At 36.0% G+C, this 20,509-nt stretch overlaps 2 protein-coding genes and 1 long non-coding RNA gene across 3 annotated transcripts; 1 reads left to right on the top strand and 2 right to left on the bottom strand.

The window, feature by feature from the left end:
* Nucleotides 1–34: 34 nt before the first annotated feature.
* On the bottom strand, nucleotides 35–5,993 carry tm4sf4 (transmembrane 4 L six family member 4). The gene is made up of 5 exons (XM_014972836.2): nucleotides 5,312–5,993; nucleotides 4,150–4,239; nucleotides 2,156–2,310; nucleotides 1,123–1,309; nucleotides 35–628 (listed from the first exon to the last, which is right to left on the bottom strand). The coding sequence occupies exons 1-5, from the start codon at nucleotides 5,480–5,482 to the stop codon at nucleotides 611–613; spliced, it is 621 nt and encodes a 206-aa protein (XP_014828322.2). The 5' UTR covers nucleotides 5,483–5,993; the 3' UTR covers nucleotides 35–610.
* A 1,786-nt stretch (nucleotides 5,994–7,779) lies between these two features.
* On the top strand, nucleotides 7,780–19,965 carry LOC106907242 (uncharacterized). The gene is made up of 12 exons (XM_014972838.2): nucleotides 7,780–8,621; nucleotides 9,631–9,784; nucleotides 9,865–10,018; nucleotides 10,477–10,683; nucleotides 13,162–13,314; nucleotides 13,396–13,486; nucleotides 14,009–14,180; nucleotides 15,246–15,402; nucleotides 15,878–16,048; nucleotides 16,242–16,326; nucleotides 17,358–17,453; nucleotides 18,578–19,965. Exons 1-12 carry the CDS (start codon nucleotides 8,522–8,524, stop codon nucleotides 18,721–18,723), a joined length of 1,686 nt encoding a protein of 561 aa, XP_014828324.2. The 5' UTR covers nucleotides 7,780–8,521; the 3' UTR covers nucleotides 18,724–19,965.
* LOC106907243 (uncharacterized) lies at nucleotides 17,443–19,870 on the bottom strand. Its single transcript, XR_001415541.2, has 3 exons — nucleotides 19,784–19,870; nucleotides 18,543–18,719; nucleotides 17,443–17,752 (listed from the first exon to the last, which is right to left on the bottom strand). It is a non-coding gene; the product is annotated as an uncharacterized LOC106907243 (long non-coding RNA).
* Nucleotides 19,966–20,509: the final 544 nt, after the last annotated feature.

Genomic DNA, 20,509 nt, shown 5'->3' with positions numbered 1-20,509 from the left:
TGATCTGTCAAAAATTACAGTAAAAGAGCAAATGTGAATTTTGTCCAAACATGTTTATTGATACAGATATTTAATTTTGAGATATAAACTCAGGATTCTGAGAAATAAACTGACTTTTGCAGTTAATCCATGGTGTTTTACTGTTTTTACGAATTGTTCTGAGAATGCTCTTATGTTTTGCAAAGAGAGAAATGCACCAAAGTGACTGAGAAAACTGTAATAATTACGATGTAAAGTACAATAAAATCTTTTGCGGATGAAGCCCACAAGGAGGCAGTCATGTTACTTCATAAAGCAATAATGGCAAGGAGCAACAAAGCCATGAAATGAAATAAATACATATAGCAGATAGAAAATCAGAAACTAAAAACAATATACAGCAGATTAACCTTCATATGATCAATAATAGTAATAATAACACATAGTCACAGGAGTCTGCAAGAAGAAAGTAAACTAAGAACTTAAAATGAGCTCTGTCATTTTTGCAGTGCTTTCAGATGACACTGTAATCAATAAGCTCCTCTTCAGCAGTTAGATTAATGCGTAAAAGTCATCCTCAGGAAGGAGAATAAATATGGGACAGCCATCTGTCTTCATCCACAGGAGGCGATTATACGGCTCCATCGCCCTGAAAGACAAACATTATTATCAGTCAGATGTTTTCAGTTCACATATCTCATCCAATCAGACTCAGTTCAAGACTTTCAGGTTACGACAACAGATAAAAATACAGAATAACAAGTTAGAAATCTCTTTGCAGACTTGTTCACTGCAAAAAAACTAAATCTTACCAAGTATTTTCGTCTAGTTTCTAGTGCAAATGTTGTAGTACAGTTAAAATAAGAAAAAACTAACTTATAAGTAACCTTTCAGCAAGATACATGAGCTGGTTTTAAGTAAATAATTCCTTAATATTGGTGAAAAATACTTGTTCCATTGGCAGATTATTTCACTTATAACCGGAAATAAGTGAAATAATCTGCTAATGGAAATAGCTTATGTTATTTAAATGATGCTTATTTCTACTGTACTAAGATATTTGCCCTAGAAACTAGACCAAAAATCCTTGGTAATGTTTAGTTTTTTTGCAGTGGAAGTGAATTGAGGTGCCTGGACACTGACCTCTCCGCAGCAGCCGCAGCAGTCTCCACACAGCGCCCCCAGCAGGCCGTTTATCACCTGCACGGCGCACAGCACGATCTGGATTAAACCCATCGCCAGCAGCACGGAGAACAGGCCCAGGTGCCAGGACACCACATTTGTTGGCTGTTTGCACTCACTCCAGAGAGTGTGATTCTTCAGGTAGTCTCTGAAGATTAAATATAGAGTCGGATTATTAATTTCAGTTTGTTTTTGGTGAGTAGTATATTTTTGTCGCTTCCATTGTTGATTAAATATTGATTGAATTGCAAAATTATTTTGTTTTTTACATTAGCAGAATATCATCAAAGTTTTGAGCACATTTGTAATGAAAAAAGCATCTAATAAAACTTGCACAAACACAATGTAAACTATGTTTGGTACACAACAGCTGCATGTCCATTACAAATGTACCCAAAACGCAGTCGATATTTTGCTAATGTAAAAAAACAGCAGAATATGGACAAAGTTTTGCGCATATTTGAAATGCAGCTGCTGTGTACCAAAAATAGTTTACATTGTTTTTGTGCCAGTTTTATTAGCTGCGTTTTCATTACAAATGTGCTCAAAATTTTATCAATATTCTGCTAATGTAAAAAAAAAAATCAGTCTTGCAATTGCCGTGTGTCCATGAAATAAGCACAATTAAAATCACTTGTGAATAAGTTTGTTCACACAGTTAAAAATCATGCCGTGCCATTAGCATCCAGCTACTTACTGTCGTCTTATCCGTCATTTCCACATGATCAGCATGCAGTCGTTGATCATGTGACTCGTGATGTGAATGTAGTTTTGGAGAATATGCTAATTTTTATGCAGCTGAAAAATTTCCTTCATCCGGCACCAAATAGTTTTAGCAAAAAAAAGAGTTTTTTCAAACTTGACATGTTGCCATTAAGCAAATTTATTTTCTTGGTTTCAACTTACACAATTTTATGATTAATGGAAACACAGCTATTGGTGTCTGTATTAAGAAATGTGTTTCATGGATTTGTGATTTTGCACAGCATCTCACCCATTGTTGAAAGGGTATTCCCATTGTGTTTGGTTGACATCCGTAGGGTCAACCAAAGAACAACGTGGTCCCTTGTTAATGGCAACACATGAAACTACAACGGAGTAACCTGCACCAAGCGCACCAACGGCTGCAAACAGTATGGAGCTCAGCATCTATGTGGACACAACGGAGAGAAAATGGTACAATGAATTCAGCGTCCTCTTGACCTGAAATACAAATAAAATATGATTTAAATGGAATCACTGCAAAAACACCAAATCTTACCAATTATCTTTGGTCTAGTTTCCAGTGCAAATACTTTATTACACTTGAAATAAGACAAACTAACTTGCAACGACTTTTTAGCAACATATAAGAGCTTGTTTTAAGTACATAATTCCTTACTATTGATGAAAAAGTACTAATTCCATCGGCAGATTATTTTACTTACTTTGCATCTGCTACTGTGCCGTTACCTAGCAACCTCAACCAAGCCCAACCCGTCACCTAGCAACCCAGTTCTAATTCCACTGGCAGTTTATTTCACTCATAAATTAATCCATCTGCCGATAGAACTAGTACTTTTTCATCAATAGTAAGGACTTTTTGACTTAAAATAAACATCTGTTTCTTGCTGAAAAGTTACTTGTAAGTTAGTTTTATCTTATTTCAAGTTTACTAAGATATTTGCACTAGAAAATAGACCAAAATCACTTGGTAAGATTTTGTGTTTTTGCAGAACAACGTAAATCAAACAAAGTTTTGTTTGATTTTTCACATTCCTGATCGATGTGTGTGTGTGTGTGTGTGTGTGTGTGTGTGTGTGTGTGTGTGTGTGTGTGTGGGGGTGTGTGTGTGTGTGTGTGTGTGTGTGTTCATCTTTGGTGGAACAATAGTAACTTTGTAAGAGACGTGTTTAAACCCTCCAAATCCTTATTAATACATGTGCTCAGTTTTATGCATTTCTCTGTGTGTTTTTACATTTATGGCCATGTAAATCATGAAGGGTGTGTGTACACAGTGTCATTGTGTTTGTTTTCCATTGCTGCCTCAGCCTGGTTTGGCTTTACAGTTAAACTGATAACATGCAGTAAAACAACGTCTATCACTCCAAGACTTTTTTTACGAAATTAACAAAATAACTGCTACCAAATGTTGATTGTGTCGGCAGCCATGAAGAGTTGTTTGGCAAAACACTAAAGCCTTACATGACCTTTGTTATAATAATCCCTGCTTCACAAAAAGCACATTATGGGTCAAACTTTTTTTAAGTCATTAAACAGGTAAAAGAAACAAAAGATGGGGAAAAAACTAACAAATTGAACTGGGGTACAATTTAATTGCCACTAACATTAATTTAACTTTTAAATCCACTTTTTTCATTTGTGTTTCACAATTAATAAATTAGATAAATCAAATAAAAATCACATTTGTTTCAAATTAAAGTTCAATAAACCCAGTTGTATTATGGGAAATTATTTGCTCCGGCTCTTTGATTCCCTTTATCATATTTGCTTTAAAGCGTCTGATGTTGCCTCACCATTTGGGGCTCCGCATCCAAGGGCAAGGTACAGGGTTTACCACAGCAGCCATTTTGAAGCATTCACAAAACTAAGATCCATAATTAAGAAGGTTTACATCAATTATTTTACTTTAAAATTATATTTAAATATGTTATCAAACGTGAGTGCTTTGACTTTTAGTCCATTTTTCATTTAGCAGTCCCAAAAGGAAAAAAATAAAGGTCTGAATTTCCATACAGCACATAGATGAGACAAAAACCTATTTTAATTTTCACTTCTGTTATACTTCAGTTGCATTTCAGCTCCTTTCGAGTTGGACAAACTGTCAATGTTTCCTGATGTTTTCATTTTAAATATGAAAAATAGTTACATCAGACCCAAATGAAGAGCTGCTGTGACTAAAGTAAACTTTAGTCCCAATTTTAAAAGTGATTTTTGTAAAATAAATGAAATAAATTCACGACGTTAAACAGAGAAACAGTTCTTTACCGCAAATCTCCGCCCACAGCTTTCGTTTCCACAGCAACCGCAGCAGTCATTGTTCTTCAAACCCAGGAAGACGAGAGCTGGGAAGATCATCTACCATCGACACACACACACGCACACACACACACACACACACACCAAAATATCTAAATGAGGAATCATTCATTTCCTTATTGTGTCCATGTTCCATCACCAAGCATACAGAAGATTATTGAGCATCAATCTTTTGATGTACATTTCAACTTCTACCTGATAAGCAAAAAAAAAAAGCATCAATGAAGGTTTCACATACTTTAAATACATTTTTTTCTCAAAAACTCTTAATTATTTAATTATACATTTAAACTTCTACGGAAGCCGAGAGCGGATGTTTTCTGCATATACTTTTTCCTGATGGTTTTCTCTAGATTAGCTCGTTATCTCAGAAAAACCCACTGAGTTTTCTCAAAGTTTGTAGAAAAACTCAATATTTTCTCAAAGTTTATTTTCTTAAGTTTCACTTGTTATCTCAAGAAAACCATTGAGAAATTTTGAGAAAAAAAAGTTTTCTTAAGGATTTTTTTAATCTCTAAAAAGATTATTGTGGAAGTAAGTCTTTATCTGGAGAAAATCATTAGGAAAAAATATGCGGAAAATAGAAAATTAACTAGTTATATAGAGAAAACAATCAAGTTTTCTAAAATGTGCCAGGAAAACTCATTGCTTTGTCAAAGTTGTTTCCAACCAAACTTTGGAAGTAACTTTTTGTTTTCAAGAAAACAATATCTGCTTTCTTGAGATTAACTCTTAATCTCTAAAAAAAAATTGGGAAATTAACTTATCTGAAGAAAACCATTGAGTTTCTTAAAATTTGTTGACTTCAAGAAAAAAATTGTTTTCTCAAGATTAACTCTTCATCTAGAGAAAATTGTTGGTAAAAGGTTTATGCAGAAAATGCAGAATTAACTTGTTATCTGGAGAAAACGATTGGGACAAAGGATACGAGGAAAACGCCCACTCTCAGCTTCCGTGCAACTCCTACCTGATATGGGAAAAATTGGTTCCACGTACTTTAAAAACAAAGTTTTGCTTCTCAAAAATTCTTAATTTGTTTATAGAAACAAAAAATAAACACATTTACCATCATATTATCAACCCTAGACAGCATAACCATCATGACACGTACCAGCACACCGGATCCCAGGATGCCTCCAAAGTACCAAACCTCGTCTGTGATGTTCTCCTTATCCACAACCTTCCCGCCGGGGAAGAAGAGCAGGATGTTGCAGAGGACACACACGATGGCCAGAGGCATCAGGCTGATGCCCAGACATTTAGCGAAGCCACCCGAACACATTCTGACAACGAAGCTTCAAACGCCAGGCCTCGACTGAAATATTCTGAGATTTAGATGCAGTCCAGACGGTGTCCGCTTCAGAAAGACGACTCCTAACTTCCTGCACCTCTAGTTTAGAAATATCTGCACTCCCAGAAAGATGCTGCCGCTTCACCTGCCTTCCTACTGATGACTGTCGATGCTTCATGTGGTCCTTTATAGTCGCCCCTCCTCTCTTTAGACATGATCTCATTGCTGCACATTTACATCGAACAGATCTCTCTCTCTCACACACCCATACAAAGTCCAAACACACACTGCAAAAACAGAAAATTTCACCAACTATTTTGGTCTGGTTTCTACTGCAAATATCTAATTACACTTAAAATAAGACAAAACTAATTTAGAAGTAAGTAAACAGCAACATATAGGAGCTCATTTTATGGCAACAATTCCTTAATTCTTTAAAAAATTAATAGTTCCACTGGCAGATAATTTCACTGATAATGTGAGGAAAATATCTTGTTATAAAAGAAATAACTGAGTTTTACTTAAAAAAAGCTCCTGTATCTTGCTGAATATTTACTGTAAATTAGTTTTGCTTCTTATTTCAAGTACTAAGATATTTGCTCTATAGAAACAGGACCAACATATTTTTGTAAGATTTTGTGTTTTTGCAGTGTATTTTTCACTAGAAGGTCTTTATTGTGTATATATATGTATATATTTCTACACGGCAAAAACGAAAAATCTTACCAACTATTTTTGGTCTAGTTTTTAGTGCAACATTTTAGTACACTTGAAAAAAGACAAAACGAACTTGCAAGTAACTTTTTAGCAAGAAATACAATCTTGTTTTAAGTCAATAATTCCTTTATATTCATGAAAAAGTTCGTTACCCTTGCAGATTATTTCACTTATAACAATAGAAAAATATTGTGTTCTAAGTGAAATAATATGCAAGTAGAAGTGATATTTTTTCATCAATACTAAGAAATTACTGACTTTAAACCAGCTCCTTCTTCCTGAAAAGTTACTTATAAGTAAGTTTTGTCTAATTTCTAGTGAACTCAGATATTTGCAGTAAACTAGACCAAAAATACTTGGTAAAATTGTGTGTTTTTGCAGTGCACAGCTGGTGGGTCCATTCAAAACCCACAGAGGGCTATTAATGTAGGAATACATACCTGTGTGTCCACCCGGACACAGCAGTGGCCAGAGTGGTTAATGTTTTACCTGGTGTTTGGATTACACGGAGACAGAGGAGGAAGTTTCAGATAGTCGGTTGATAGTGACTCATAAGAAAGACTCGTGATCAATAAGGAATGTGTCATGAATCTATAAAGGTATCCCATGTGAAAGAAAGTCAGATTATTTAATGGGAGCCCTGCCTTGTAATCGATGGAAAGCAGGTGTAACCAGTAGGCTTGTCGACATGAATCATAGCAGTTTTGTTGATTATCTCCTCATGTTAAAGTGAGCAATTTATCAATATTAAGGAGTATTATTAACTGATATATATAATGAGTTTGAATGGTTTTACAGTGTGAATCTCCAATACTGCACAAAAAACTAAATATTAAGTAGTTTTGGTCTAGTTTCTAGTGGAAATATCTTATTACACTGAAAATAAAAAACTATCTAAAAAGTAACTTTTCAGCAAGATATACAAGCTTGTTCTAAACATATAATACTTTGGAACATTATATGTTTGATAATGTATTGATGATTTTGATTATGGTGCTTGATGTTTGTTACTGGTTTCTCTGGTGACTGTATGCTGTTTTTATTATTTTCTATTTTTGTATTTTTATGACGTGAAACACTGACTGATGTGTTGCTGAAATGTGCTATAAAAATAAACTTGATTGATTGATTAATATTCATGAAAAAGTACTAGTTCCACCGCCATAACTTTGGAAAAACGTTTTGTTTTAAGTTAAATAATTAACTAGTTATAGTTTAGGAGCAACTGCTGATATTTACCCATCCTTAACAAAAGGGGGCTGGGTTAAGTTTTTATTTATCTATCTACTTTTTACTCTGTTTTAAAAAGATTATACTTCTTAAACTTGGTTCTCACTGCAAACATGTCACATTTTAAATCAAAAAAAGACCTATGGGTTTAAATAAAAGCACAGGAGTAACTTTTTCTAAAAAAATAACTGACAGTTTTATAGACTAATCCATTACCTATTGACTGTTGCAAAAAGAGAAGAAAAAAGGGACCTGAGAAGCTATAAAATAATTTAATTATTTCTATGCATTGTTCTCAAATTGTTGTCGGTGTCCAAAGTTGATACTTTGGCTGCCTATAGTAGTAGAAGAAGAAATTCTGGCATTTATTATTATAGGAAGGTAAATTAGAATAACTGCAATCTGGATTTTGTTTTCACCAAATACCAAAAAGATTCAGTTATTTAAAATTCATTTGGGTTTTAACTGCTTCTGAAAATTACCCAAACACTTAAAAATAAAATTGTACGTTTATTTATTTATTTATTTATTTATTTATTTATTTATTTATTTATTTATTTATTTATTTATTTTTTTTACAATCAAAATTGAATATGTCAGTTGAATTTGTGTTAATGAGGCTCGTCTGGCAAATTAGAAGTACCTTTTGGAAATAATCCTTAGCATTTCTGATTTAATCAGAAGTGGACAGAGGACACAAAAACTATACTCAAGTAAGAGTAACTCTACTTCAACTACTCAAGTAAAATAAAAAGCAGCCAAGAAATGACTGAAGTAAGAGTAAAAAAGTATTGGTAAAAAGACTGAACATCAATGATTTAATATTATCAGACGGACCAAAAATAATATTAAATAATAATATTAAATATATACATTTTAAAATTATGTCTCACTCAGTGATTTGAGTTGTCAATTTATTGAACTTGATATTAGGCAATCGATGTGTTCTGCGCTCCTCTTTTCTCCCAGCTCAACACGATCAATTACAGAATAATCGATCAGAAGTTGAAAGTCCGCTTCGGTTTGTCTTAATTTCTGCATTTTCGCGCTGTTTTCTCGGTCTCTGCAGGAAGCTGCCGCGGTATGAAAGCCAGCCTGCCTTTCTCCTCTCGCCGGTCTCCTGTGCTGTGTTTGCACTGCTGCGTGGCGTCCAGTCAGCCGCTGGCCTCAGCCGTGGGTCTGGGTGAGTGAGTGGGAGGGTGGACAACACCTTATTTTATTCATTTATTTATTCAGTTTTGCATTTTTAATTTGATCGTGACTAATAAAATCTGAAATTCATGCAACATATAAAGAGGACTGCAGTATTCAGAGTTGGCTTCTTTATGAACAAAACACGCAGGGAGAGCTGATTAAAGTATTAACGGTTCGAACCGCTGAAAACTGGACTTTAGACGGTTCTGTAGGTGCTCAACTGCCTATTAAAGGTGCAGTATGTAACTTTTAAAAATATCTATATTACATATAGAAATTGTCACTATGTCATGACCGTATGGTATGAGACAGATAATTAGTGAAAAAACTGAATTTCCCATGAACAACCAAAAAGAGGCGGGACTTAGCGCTGTCAATCTCTGCCAAATTTCAGCTAGCATTGCATGTTATGAATGCCAAGGCTGATTAGCATGCTCATCAATGACGACGGTTAAACGGTTTTTCTGTAATGGTTGGCTGATGTTTCTCCGTCATTAGCACATTTAACAGTGAGCATACACATGTTAAGACCCGCCCCTTCGCTCTGATTGGTTGTTCTTGGTCGGGAGCGGTGCATTTCAGATTATCTGTCTCATAACAAACTGTTAGGTCTTATCTAGTTTCTTGTGCAAATATCTTCGTGCACTTGAATTAAGACAAAACTAACTTAAATGTAACTTTTAAGCAACACATAGAAGCTTTTTTAGGAAAATAATCCTGTATAATATTGGTGAAAAACTACTAGTTCCACTTAAGAAAACATTTTTCCCATGTTGCGGCAATGGAACTAGTACTTTTCATTAATATTAAGGTATTATTTACTTAAAACAGGCTCCTATATCTAGCTTAAAAGATATTTGTCAGTTACCTTTGTCTTATTTCAAGTGTACTTAAATGTTTGGATTGGAAACAAGGCCAAAAGTACTTGGTATGTTTTGGCAAAGAGCTGCAGGAATGCCATAAACCATTTACTGTCCTGGGTCTGTTTTTGCGTCCAGATGTCCTGAAGCGTGGCGGGAATGCTGCAGATGCGGCCGTTGCCATGGCAGCAGCTCTGGCGGTAACGGAGCCATGCAGCACTGGACTCGGCGGCGACGCCTTCTGCTTGTTCTACGATGGGAAGACTGGAGAAATCCGAGGGATTAATGGCAGGTTGAGACTCTTCTGTCGGGTTAATTCTCACCCCGATGATGTTGAGTAACTATCTAAGCTTCATCCATGTTTCTCCTCAGCGGTCGTTCATCTCGAACTTTGACCCTGGACTTTCTGGAAGGACTCGGCTACTCAGCAGAAGCTCCTCCTTCTGTGTTTGATGCTTTAAATGTGACTGTCCCTGGAGCTCCTGCTCTCTGGTGCGACACAGTCCAGTTGTTTGGAAGCCAAAAGGTTCGTCTGCTTCTCTAGTCGCCATGTTTTCTGCAATAATCTGGTAATTAAATCCCCATTTAGCAGAAATTTAAAGGACATCACCTCTCTAAAAACTACAATTTTGACACAGATCATAAAAACGGAGGAGAAAATCCATCTTGTTTGTGAATTGAAGTAAAAATAAAGTTTGAATTTAGAGTTTTTGCTGATCCTTGGATTTATGAAAACATTCATCAAGTCAAGACAGTTTATTTCACACAAAAAAGCAAAATTAATTTAAGGTGCGTCTTTATCTACAATTAAACAGAACTGATTATATTGAAATAATTTGATACTGATACAGTGCAACACGTGGATTTTTTCAACATATAACTGCTGTAAAATAAAAACTGTGTGTGTTAGTGACGCTGCAGAGGTTTACCACAGTGTGTTCCTGCGCCGCTCTGCTTCCTGTAAAATGCTTCCTGTTTCCATAGCTGTCCTTGCAGGAGGTTTTGAGCGGAGCAGCGACCCTGGCAGAGGAGGGCTTTCCGGTTGCCGAGGTAACGGCGCACCACTGGAAAAAGTGGGCGGCGGCTTTGGGCGAGTCGGGGAAGGAGCTGGGGGCGGACCTGCTGATCGGCGGCCATCCACCCAAACACGGAGAAGTGTTTAAAAACACTGCAATGGCTCAAACCATAAAGGTAAATCCCTGAAGTTTATCAAAACAAACATTTAGACTGTTTTATGTTTTTTTTTTTTTTTACATCCATACATCTTTTTGTAGAAAATTTAAAGCTGATATTTGCATTTATTATAAAAAAAGAAAAAAAGCTAAAAAGGAGAGAAACACTGGGAATTTAAATGAAAGGGTGTCCAAAGTTGGGGCCCGGGCGCCATTTGTGGCCCAAAAATTCAATTTCTTCAGCCACAAGTTAAAAATGTAAAAAATTAGGCTAAAAAAAAAAAGAGAGAATATTTGGAAATTGTCTGTTTCCTTTTAATAAGACAACTTCTTTAAAAAAATGTTTACTGCTTATCAGGTAAAACAAAAAAAAATTACAATAATTATTTTTTGGATTTTCAATTTAATTTAATGAAAATGTGTCCCGCTTGTAGTTTAAGTTTTCCAGTTTTTAAAAATTTTGGACATCAGTGGTTTACAGCAAGGAGGTTAAATTCATTTTCATTTTGGGCCACATCATAATTATGTATGTCTTAAAGGGCCAGTTGTGACAAAATGTATTGATTAGACTCAATTAACAAACTTTAAAATAATATTAATAATTATGAGTACTTCTTAAAATTAAATATTATTGAACATCTTTTCACATCATTATTTTACCAGAGACTCTTGTGGAAACAAAATTGATTGTAAACTCTCTTTTAAAAGAGCATATTTTTTTTATTAAATCTATGTTAATTTATGTAATGTCTGGCCAATTTTGTGCATATTATGTTAAAAATATTTAATATTTTTGTATTCTATCAATTGGACCCCAGGAAGATTAATATCTGCAGGCCATACAGAATCAATCCACGGGCTGCACATGGCCCACGGGCCGCACTTTGAACAACACTGCTTTAAACAATCTGCAAACCGTTTTATAAAAGCATATTTAGGCAAAATGCTGACTGAAGGTGACTTAATATGTCCTTTTGATTTTATCTTTTATAAGTAAAACTGTGATTTTTCTCACTTTTTCTAACTTTCCCTTCCCGTATTCAGACTTGTAACCTTTATTTTGAGTTTTTATGTAATGCAGTATTTATAAACCTCACGTCATTTTTTTCTGTCATCAACTCTTCAATAGAGGTAAAGCTGAGGTCACGTTATCAGGTGCGTTATCACCGCTGACGGAGGAATTCCTCATTTCAATGGAGTCCTAAAAATCCGCATTATGTAACGCCATAAAACTCTGCATACACCCGTAGCACAAACAGAACGTCACTTTGCAGAGAAAGAAGAAACAATGGGAATGACCTCACCCCGCAGTGATGGCGGCAGTCATTCCACGATGAAGCCAAATGTGTCATTTCCTTGCTCACTCACACTTGGACACAGCCTTTGATTCACCCCATTGATGAAGATTTACAAAGGCAGACGGAGACATGACTTCACTCTGACGATTTAACAGCGTTTAGTCACCTGAGTCGTTTCGATGGGGGAACAAAATTGTTCCCCATTTTCAGCTGCTGTGGTTCTTTCACACTGCACTGTCAAACTAACCTGGAAAATCTGTTCCCCTCCTCGCCTGTGGGGGCGCTGCAAAAATAACCCTGAAGGAATCAACACGAAAATCTCTGAAGACACTGAGCGCAACTTCCTTCGTAAGAAAATGTAAAGAAAAATGGAGTGGCATCAGATTTTATTGGTTGTAGGATTTCTCTTTTGTTCTTGGTGAAAAACAAGGAGCCGTTTCTGCTGCTACAGCTATCTTAGCACGTTTGTCATGGTTATATTTACCCAGAATGTAGTGCGCTGGTTCAAAAGCTTCCTGCTTTAGGATCGGTCTCCGGTCAGCTTGGCGGTCACTTCAACCGAACCGAGACCTTGGTTTGTAGGCGACCAGAATTCACTTTCTTGATCCACATCAGAGTTCAGTTAAACTATCAATTAAACTTCATGTTTTTTGGTGTCTGGAAAATGAGCCGTTTCAAAAACCTCTGAAATGTAACATCCCAATTCAGCAGACACTGGCTGTAACGTAGCAACCCCAGCAGAGCTCCAGCACATTTGTTCAGCTGGTTTTACCTCTGTATGCACTGTACAATGGCTGCTAGATAGAAGTGTTTTGTTGTTGACTTACTGTTCAGAAAGCACTCGCTGCATTCTTATTAGTTGTGCAGGAAGCTCTATTTCTGCTTTTTGAAGACGTACAGTTGTATAATTGCCCATCTGTTTGCATGTTCATGTCCAAGAGTAAACTTTGAGTTGGGGGTATGGCCATCATCAGCTTATTTGGATTTAAAGTGACAAGACGCCCTAAAACAACAGCTCATTCTGAAAGGAGCACAAAATACTCAAACATTTCTTTTTATCTAATATGATTTTGTGTACTGAAATGTAATGAACATGTTTTGTTTAGAAATAAAATAACGAAGCCTCTACAGGCCAAGGGAATAAGCATTTGTTGGTCGTAATGGTGAACCCACTATGACATAAATGTAACTTTTCCCAGGAGCTCGGTGAGCGAGGCAAACCGGGTTTCTACCAGGGCCGAGTGGCTCAAGCTATTGTTGATGTCATCAACCAGAATGGAGGGGTCATGACCCTGGAGGACCTCAGCAGCCACGACAGCGAGGTCGTCAGCCCCATTAGCACAGATTACAAGGTCGGCAACCCGAGTGGCTTATCATGGCCGTGCCTTCGCAGCCCGGTCAGCGGCAAGTGACCGGGTTTGTTTTGTGTTCAGGGCGTGCGTCTGTGGGAGCTTCCTCCCAACGGTCAGGGCCTGGCCGCTCTGCTGCTCCTCAACATCCTGGAGAACTTTCCTCAGCTCAAAGGTACAGGGCAGGAATTGCAGCTGACGTCCTCTAAAGCTCAAAAGAGAAATATTTATCCAGACCCAGAGTCTCAGACTGTTCTGTGTTCGCTGCAAAAACACAAAGTTTTATCCCCAGAACCAAACATGACTTTATTCTCATAATTGAAAGAAACTCTTACTCTAATATTTAGTTGTGGAGTTAGCATGAATTCAAAGTTCAAATGAAAAGAAGCTGTAAATTACGATTGTGAAACAAGATGGCCGCCTTAGCCTTGCATCACTCTGAATTATGGAAACTGAAGATGGGCATTGGTGAAAAAAATCCAGATTTTCCAAAAATAAAATCTTCAAAAAACAAAAATTTGATTAATAGATCAAATTAGAGATGCACTGATCCAATATCAATATCTGTATTGATCCCAATATTGATAAAAAAAACTAGATTGGGTATTGCCGTAACACCTACGACAACGTCACTTTTCAAAATGTTCATAGAATACAAATAAAAACATTTGTGTTGATGCGTCTCGTTGCGTTTCAGCTGGAGGCCACAACAGCTCAGACCACATCCACGTGTTCGTGGAGGCCGTGCGTTTGGCGCAAACGGATGCCTTCCGTTACCTTGGCGACGCCGCCCATGTGACCGTCCCTACGGAAAGCTTACTGGCGAAAAGCTACAGCCAGCAGCGGGCGCGGCACATCAGCATGGACAGGTGTGTGTGTGTGTGTGTTGGTGCCATGATGTACCAGTTGTCGTTTGTTGACTTTAGATAGGATTGTGGACTTTTACTTCCCTTGACCTTAACGCTCCTCTCTCTTTGTCTCGTCCCTCGCATACGGAGGGTGTGGGCTCGTATAGCTCGTGTATTTACTGACCAGTAATGTGTACTTTGAACTTTAAATCATTATCAGTTGTAATACAAATAGACTAACTATAAAACCGTAAAAATATAATAATCCATTATGCTGAATTCAGGCACACAGAGTCAAGTGAAGACTTGATGGTTACAAGAGTGAAAAATTTAAAATTTTGTTGAAATCCGTTTTGGTTTTGAATTGTTTGTCACAATAAGCAATAAATCAGTTAATCACATGATAAATTAAAGTAAGTTTGGAAATGTGGATCCTGCTAGTTTTGTTTTCATTTAACAGGTTTAGAGCTGCAACTATTGATTACCTTAGTAATCGCTTATTTTGTCAATTGTTCTGACGATTAATTGATTATTCTATAGACTGTTTTGACAATTAATTGATAATTCCAATGATTAATTGATCAAACAGAGAAAAAAATTGCCCCACACTGCAGATTTTTCACTTAACCTCTGACATTTTTTTTCTGTACAAAATTTTTAAAATCATTTAAAAAATGCAGATAAACAAATAATTTACTTTCTTTTTTAAGAAGTAAATGTAAAATGTTCATATATGCTTGATCATTTGTACATTAATTGATTAATTTTTGCGTAAACTGATTAATAATTGGATAGCAAAAGGTGTTTAGTAGTAGATTTTTCTTTCTTTTTTGCAGAATCTAAAACTATGCCACTAGTGGAATTCTGGGTATATCATATTAACAGAAGGGTTTTTAAATGATATTAAATACTAATGTACATGTATTTGTACAGTTTTGGCTTAATTACTGCTCTGAATATCTTGCTCTTCCGGCAAATAACGAATGATCCAGTTAGCCATTAATTGGTTATGATCAATACGATTAATCGTTTTAGCTCTGATCAGTTTACTTTCTTTATTGTAAAACAGCTGTTGTGGATCTGCAGGGTGATGGAGCGAGTGGAACCAGGCCTGCTGACAGGAAGTGACACGGTGTACTTCTGTGTGATCGACAGCCAGGGGAACGCTTGTTCGTTTGTCAACAGCACCTACATGGGGTTTGGGACTGGCCTGGTCCCCAAGGACTGCGGCTTCTCGCTGCAGGTCTGCCGTAGAGGAGGAGACTGTTCTTTATTTCAGGGTTCACACTTTAAATCCTTGAAAATGTTTTAATTTCACAAGCAGTTTGATGCTTACTCCTCACTCCCTCTGTCTTCTGAACATATATATTTGTTTTGTGTGGCTCATTAACTTGGTTTTCCTAGAACTACCAGTCAGAAACTCACTATTTTCCCACTTTCTGCTGTTATGGCTGGCCTAATTAATAAAGCTGGAACGTGTAAATTAGTCAGATAATAATACGATTTTTAAATATACTATATGTGTTATAAATGAATGAGAGAACATGATATTCTAATTTCTAACCTGTTTTGCATATTAACGCCACCTCAGGATGAATGGCTAGCTTGTGTTTTATGCCGTACGAAATACTTAATATAGCTGATATTGTTTCCTTATTTAAACATGAACTAATCAGACTGAACGGCAGCGTTGAAATTCATTTTCTTCTTCCTTGCAGAACCGAGGTGCCAACTTTTCCCTGCAGCGCGGCCACGTTAACTGTGTTGCTGGAGGGAAGCGGCCGTATCACACCATAATACCTGCTCTCCTCACCGACTCAGAAAAACCCCAACTACTCGCTGCCTTGGGGGTCATGGGCGCCTTTATGCAACCTCAAGGACACATCCAGGTAACCAGAATTTGGGCTGCAACTAACGATTATTTTATTTTTATCGATTAATCTGTCAATTATTCTGACGACTAATCGGATAAACAAATGGGCACCTTTTTCTGATTCAGCCTTTTTTAGAAATACATCTATTGACTATTTTTGGTTTAACCAGTGAATAATTATGTAGATTTACCTGGTGTGTTTTGTTAAGGTCCTGCTGAACATGGTCGAGTTTGGGATGAACCCTCAGCAGGCTTTGGATGCACCGAGAGTCTTTGTGGAGTACGATGACAAAAGTATATATCTTAAAACATTTTTCAAAAAGTCAAACAATGAAAACATCGCTACAGTTTACACCACAGTATGGCATATATCCCTAACAATTTGTTTTTGGCTCTTTTAGTTATTTTGTTCAGGGCGGCAACTGACGATTAATCAATTAAACAAAGAAAAAATTAGCAAATTCTTCAGATTTCTCATGAAACCACTGACATTTATTTACAATATTGGAAATATAATAAAAACGCCAATAACCAAATTCCTTTTTCTAAATAATAAAGATTTGTTCCTTTAGTGAACACTTAATCATTTGTAGCAAACGATGCATCTGCAGCTAAAAAAATAATTCTAACATCAAAACTTGTGAAAAATATCAGGGACTTTCTGCTGGAATTAACATCAATACAGTTTAGAACAGATCTGTTGATTATTTTCTGCAGTAACCAATTAATAACTGAAGAGCAAAAGGTGCGTAATAGATTAGTTTTACAGAATTTAAACCACGTGAAGCTAAAACTGCCACTTGAAGTTCTGGACATATTTAGAGACATAAAAAAAAAAACTTAAATGCAGCATATTTGTACAGTTTAAGCTTTTCTGCTCTGAGTGTGTTAATCTTTTTTCTTATGCTTTTTTGAGTTTGTATACTTCAGTTAACAATCAAATACAAAATTATTTGATTATTTGAATAATTGATTCATCACGATTAATCGTTTCAGCCTTAAGTGTTTTGTTACAGTATGCTTTATTTATAGCTTCTGCATCTGTCATAACTGAATTTTCCAGTGGAAAATGTAAGTACAATACACATAGTAATGTTATTTGTACTTATTTCAATCATCCGAATTGACTTACCTTATTTAAACTTTACATTTTTTGCTCCATAACAATTTATTTTTATCTTTAAATGTAGATATGAGGTTTATTCCTGCATACTAAGGTGGTTGATTAGCTCTTTTCTGTCATGTATTGTGGGATGATAAGCATAAAAATTATAATTCTGCATAATTTGAAGGAGAAATAATGTTTCTGTGATTTTGTCTTGCAGCTGGTCAGTGGTTAGTTAATTTGGAGGAAGGGATCGACCAGGAAGTGGCTGAGGAGCTGAAAAGAAGAGGCCACAAAGTCAACTGGCCTGTTACAGGTATTTTATTTTTAATGTACAAAATATATTTAAATTTTCTGCATTTAAAAAGTCAGAAATGCTTTTGGTCGTAGTTTGGACTGTTCTGCATTGACTTATAGTTCAAATTTTACCACCAGCAGCTAAAGGAAGTTTATGTGCCACAATAAATGTTTTATTGGTATACTTTATAGTAACATCCATAAAAAATTACTGTCGCTGAAATAACATTCTGTGTTAATGTCAATAAACCGCAGTTTCCATAAAACATTTTGGTTCCTTTTACAGGCAGCATGCTGGTATTTGTTCCTCTTCTCTCCCTAAATGAGACACAGAAGTCAAATCACTTTCCTTAAAAATGCAAACAGACTATGTTTGTTAAATAACTAAAACAGTCAGAAAATAGAACATAAAAAAGTTTAGATTTAAATTATCTTAACTGCTACAACTAACAATTATTGCATTCATCGATTTTCCTGTAAATTGTGCTGACAAGTAGTCGATTATTTTTTCAATTAATCGATTAATCGGATAAACAAATCTGTCACATTCTGCATATTTTTTATTTAACCACTACAAAATATTACTTTTGGCAAAAAATATTTTAGGAAGTCCATTATTTTAGAAATACATAAAAATGTACAGAAACAATTAATTCAGTTTCTTTTTAAAATGAGAACATAACCATTTTATTCCCTAAAATGTAATAACATAACAGGAGACTTTATTTTTTATTTTTTTTATAGAATTTAGTCGGTGAAGCTAAAACTGTAACTTCAGGGTTTTGTGTTGGACATATTTACTGACCAACAAAGTTTTCTTTACATCTTAATTGAAATATATATTTATGTTTTTTGTACAGTTTTGGCTTAATTACTGTACAAAAAAAAAGAAAAGCAAATGGCCTTTTTCTGAATGTCTACTGCAGTTAACAATTAACCGATTATTAAATTAGTTGACAATTATCTCAATTACTGATTAATCACAATTAATTGTTTTAATCATCGTAGATAATGTACACACATATCTACAGTTTTGTAATTACAGTTGAAAAATAAGACTGAGATTAGAGTTTTTACTCAGGAAAAGTGTGAATAATGTTTGAGAAACCTGTTTTTAAACCACCGTTGTGTTTCCATATGTAGGCCACCAGAGGGCTCAGTTTGGGCGTGGACAGATAATCTCTGTGGGTGATTGGTGGAGTCACTCCATCCCTCAAAGCGGCTCTCCACCCAGGGTGCTGTGGGGAGGATCAGACCCCAGAGCAGATGGATGTGCTCAGGGATACTAATAACAGAAAGACCAGAATATTCAGAACCATTTCACTGCTAATTAATTATGACAAAATGTGTTTTTCATGATGATTTTGGTTTAATTCCCTTTTGTTATTAGCACTCCTATTTTTATTCTGTTTACTTTAGTTTTAATGATTTTAATGCTGGTTAATATTTGACAAACAGCTGGGTTTGTATCAGACGTCACATGGCACCTGCATGAGGTGCTTTATTTCCTGATATCAGTAATCATGAGTTTGTTCTGCAAATGTTCAAAGTTCACTGACAATTACTGGATGCAATCAGCAGAAGCAGATCTGCAAAGTAACCAAGGAATATTCTCAATATTTCTCTGAAAGAAAACCTGGTGATTGAACCACTGATGCCACAAATTGTTGGACTCATTCAAGAAATGAAATAATAAATAATAAATATCAAAGTGCTTTTTCATGCTCTGAACTCAAGTCCTTGTGATTGTCAGTTTATTTTTTTAAGGATTTTTTTACAGGCATCCCAGTATAATATGGAAGCCCAATAATGCCACAGTTTAATAAAAATAAAAAAATTGATTGACACTAATTAAAATGAACTAAATAAGACTTAATTAAAAATATAAATGTGTTAAAATATACAGTTTGTAATTTATATTCAGAAAATACATATTGGTTTTACTTTGCATGTTGTTGTTTTTTAACTCGACACATTATGGCTTAATTTTATGAACCTCACTGCTATTGTCACTACTCAGAAGTTAAATGGCTGTGAACCAGTTGGTGTCATGAACTGACCCAACGACCGACACTAAGCAGGCAGATATTTTTAAAAGTAGAATTTGACTAAATAATCAAAGTGAATCAGATTTACTTGCTGTAGGTGACAAAGAGAGAAAAAAGCACCTGATGTAAAAATCTAAATAATATTAATTTATTATGTAATTTCCCTGTTGGCGCTGGATTGTTTCACACAGTCACTACTTGAGCATGAAATCTCCCTCATGTTGGACTTTGTTACAGCGGTAATCTCCTTACAGATCCAAACCCAACCTGGTACGATCCGTTTACTCTGCTAACGACCCACCGACATAATCCAGGCGACATAATCTGCCTGAAATGGCTCTTAATCCGGCGTCCCTTATGTTCAGCTTCAGTTGAATGGATGTTAAATGATGAGCCTGTGGAATATAAATATGTACAACTTTTATCGCTATTGATGTTCAACACATTAAACTTCATCCAACCTGTTGGGAAGAAATACCTTAATGTTTCTTTTTGTTTTAATTCACACACACACACACACACACACACACACACACACACACACACACACACACACACACACGTTTGTGTTGCTATCTTTGTGGGGACATTCCATTGACTTCCATTCATTTCTACAGCCTAAACCTTACCTTTACCCTTTTCCTAACCCTAACCATCACATACCTAACCCTAACCCGTAACCAAAACTCAATTCATACCTTAGCCCTAAATCTGACCCCTGACCCAAAAACCGGGTTTCCACTTGTGGGGACCAGGCTCCGGTCCCCACAAAAAGCAATTGGTCCCCACAACGTAGTATATGTCAGGAAAATCGTCCTCACAAGGCACTACAAACAAACGCGCGTGCACACGCACACACACACACACACGCAGTCATGTTTTCCCATCTTCTGGGGACTTTACATTGACTTCCATTCATTTTCTACAGCCTAACTTTAACCAGGCTGTTAAAGTTAGGCTTTAACAGCCTAACTGTGATGGTTAATTACCAAAATTAACCATCACATACCTAGCCCCAAACCCAAAA

Source organism: Poecilia mexicana, unplaced genomic scaffold, assembly GCF_051168715.1.
Source record: "Poecilia mexicana isolate PSO_F unplaced genomic scaffold, ASM5116871v1 scaffold_4, whole genome shotgun sequence".
NCBI lineage: Eukaryota > Metazoa > Chordata > Actinopteri > Cyprinodontiformes > Poeciliidae > Poecilia > Poecilia mexicana.
This window is presented reverse-complemented; position numbering and strand designations above follow the sequence as displayed.

Excerpts from the sequence above, each read along its gene's own strand:
- LOC106907242 (XM_014972838.2), top strand. The coding sequence starts at position 8,522 with ATGAAAGCCAGCCTGCCTTTCTCCTCTCGCCGGTCTCCTGTGCTGTGT. Across the intron at positions 13,315-13,395 it reads CCATTAGCACAGATTACAAG|GGCGTGCGTCTGTGGGAGCT; the intron begins GTCGGCAACCCG and ends TTTTGTGTTCAG. Across the intron at positions 13,487-14,008 it reads GAACTTTCCTCAGCTCAAAG|CTGGAGGCCACAACAGCTCA; the intron begins GTACAGGGCAGG and ends GTTGCGTTTCAG.
- tm4sf4 (XM_014972836.2), bottom strand. The coding sequence starts at position 5,482 with ATGTGTTCGGGTGGCTTCGCTAAATGTCTGGGCATCAGCCTGATGCCT. Across the intron at positions 2,311-4,149 it reads GCTGTGGGCGGAGATTTGCG|ATGCTGAGCTCCATACTGTT; the intron begins GTAAAGAACTGT and ends GTGTCCACATAG. Across the intron at positions 1,310-2,155 it reads GAATACCCTTTCAACAATGG|AGACTACCTGAAGAATCACA; the intron begins GTGAGATGCTGT and ends TTTAATCTTCAG.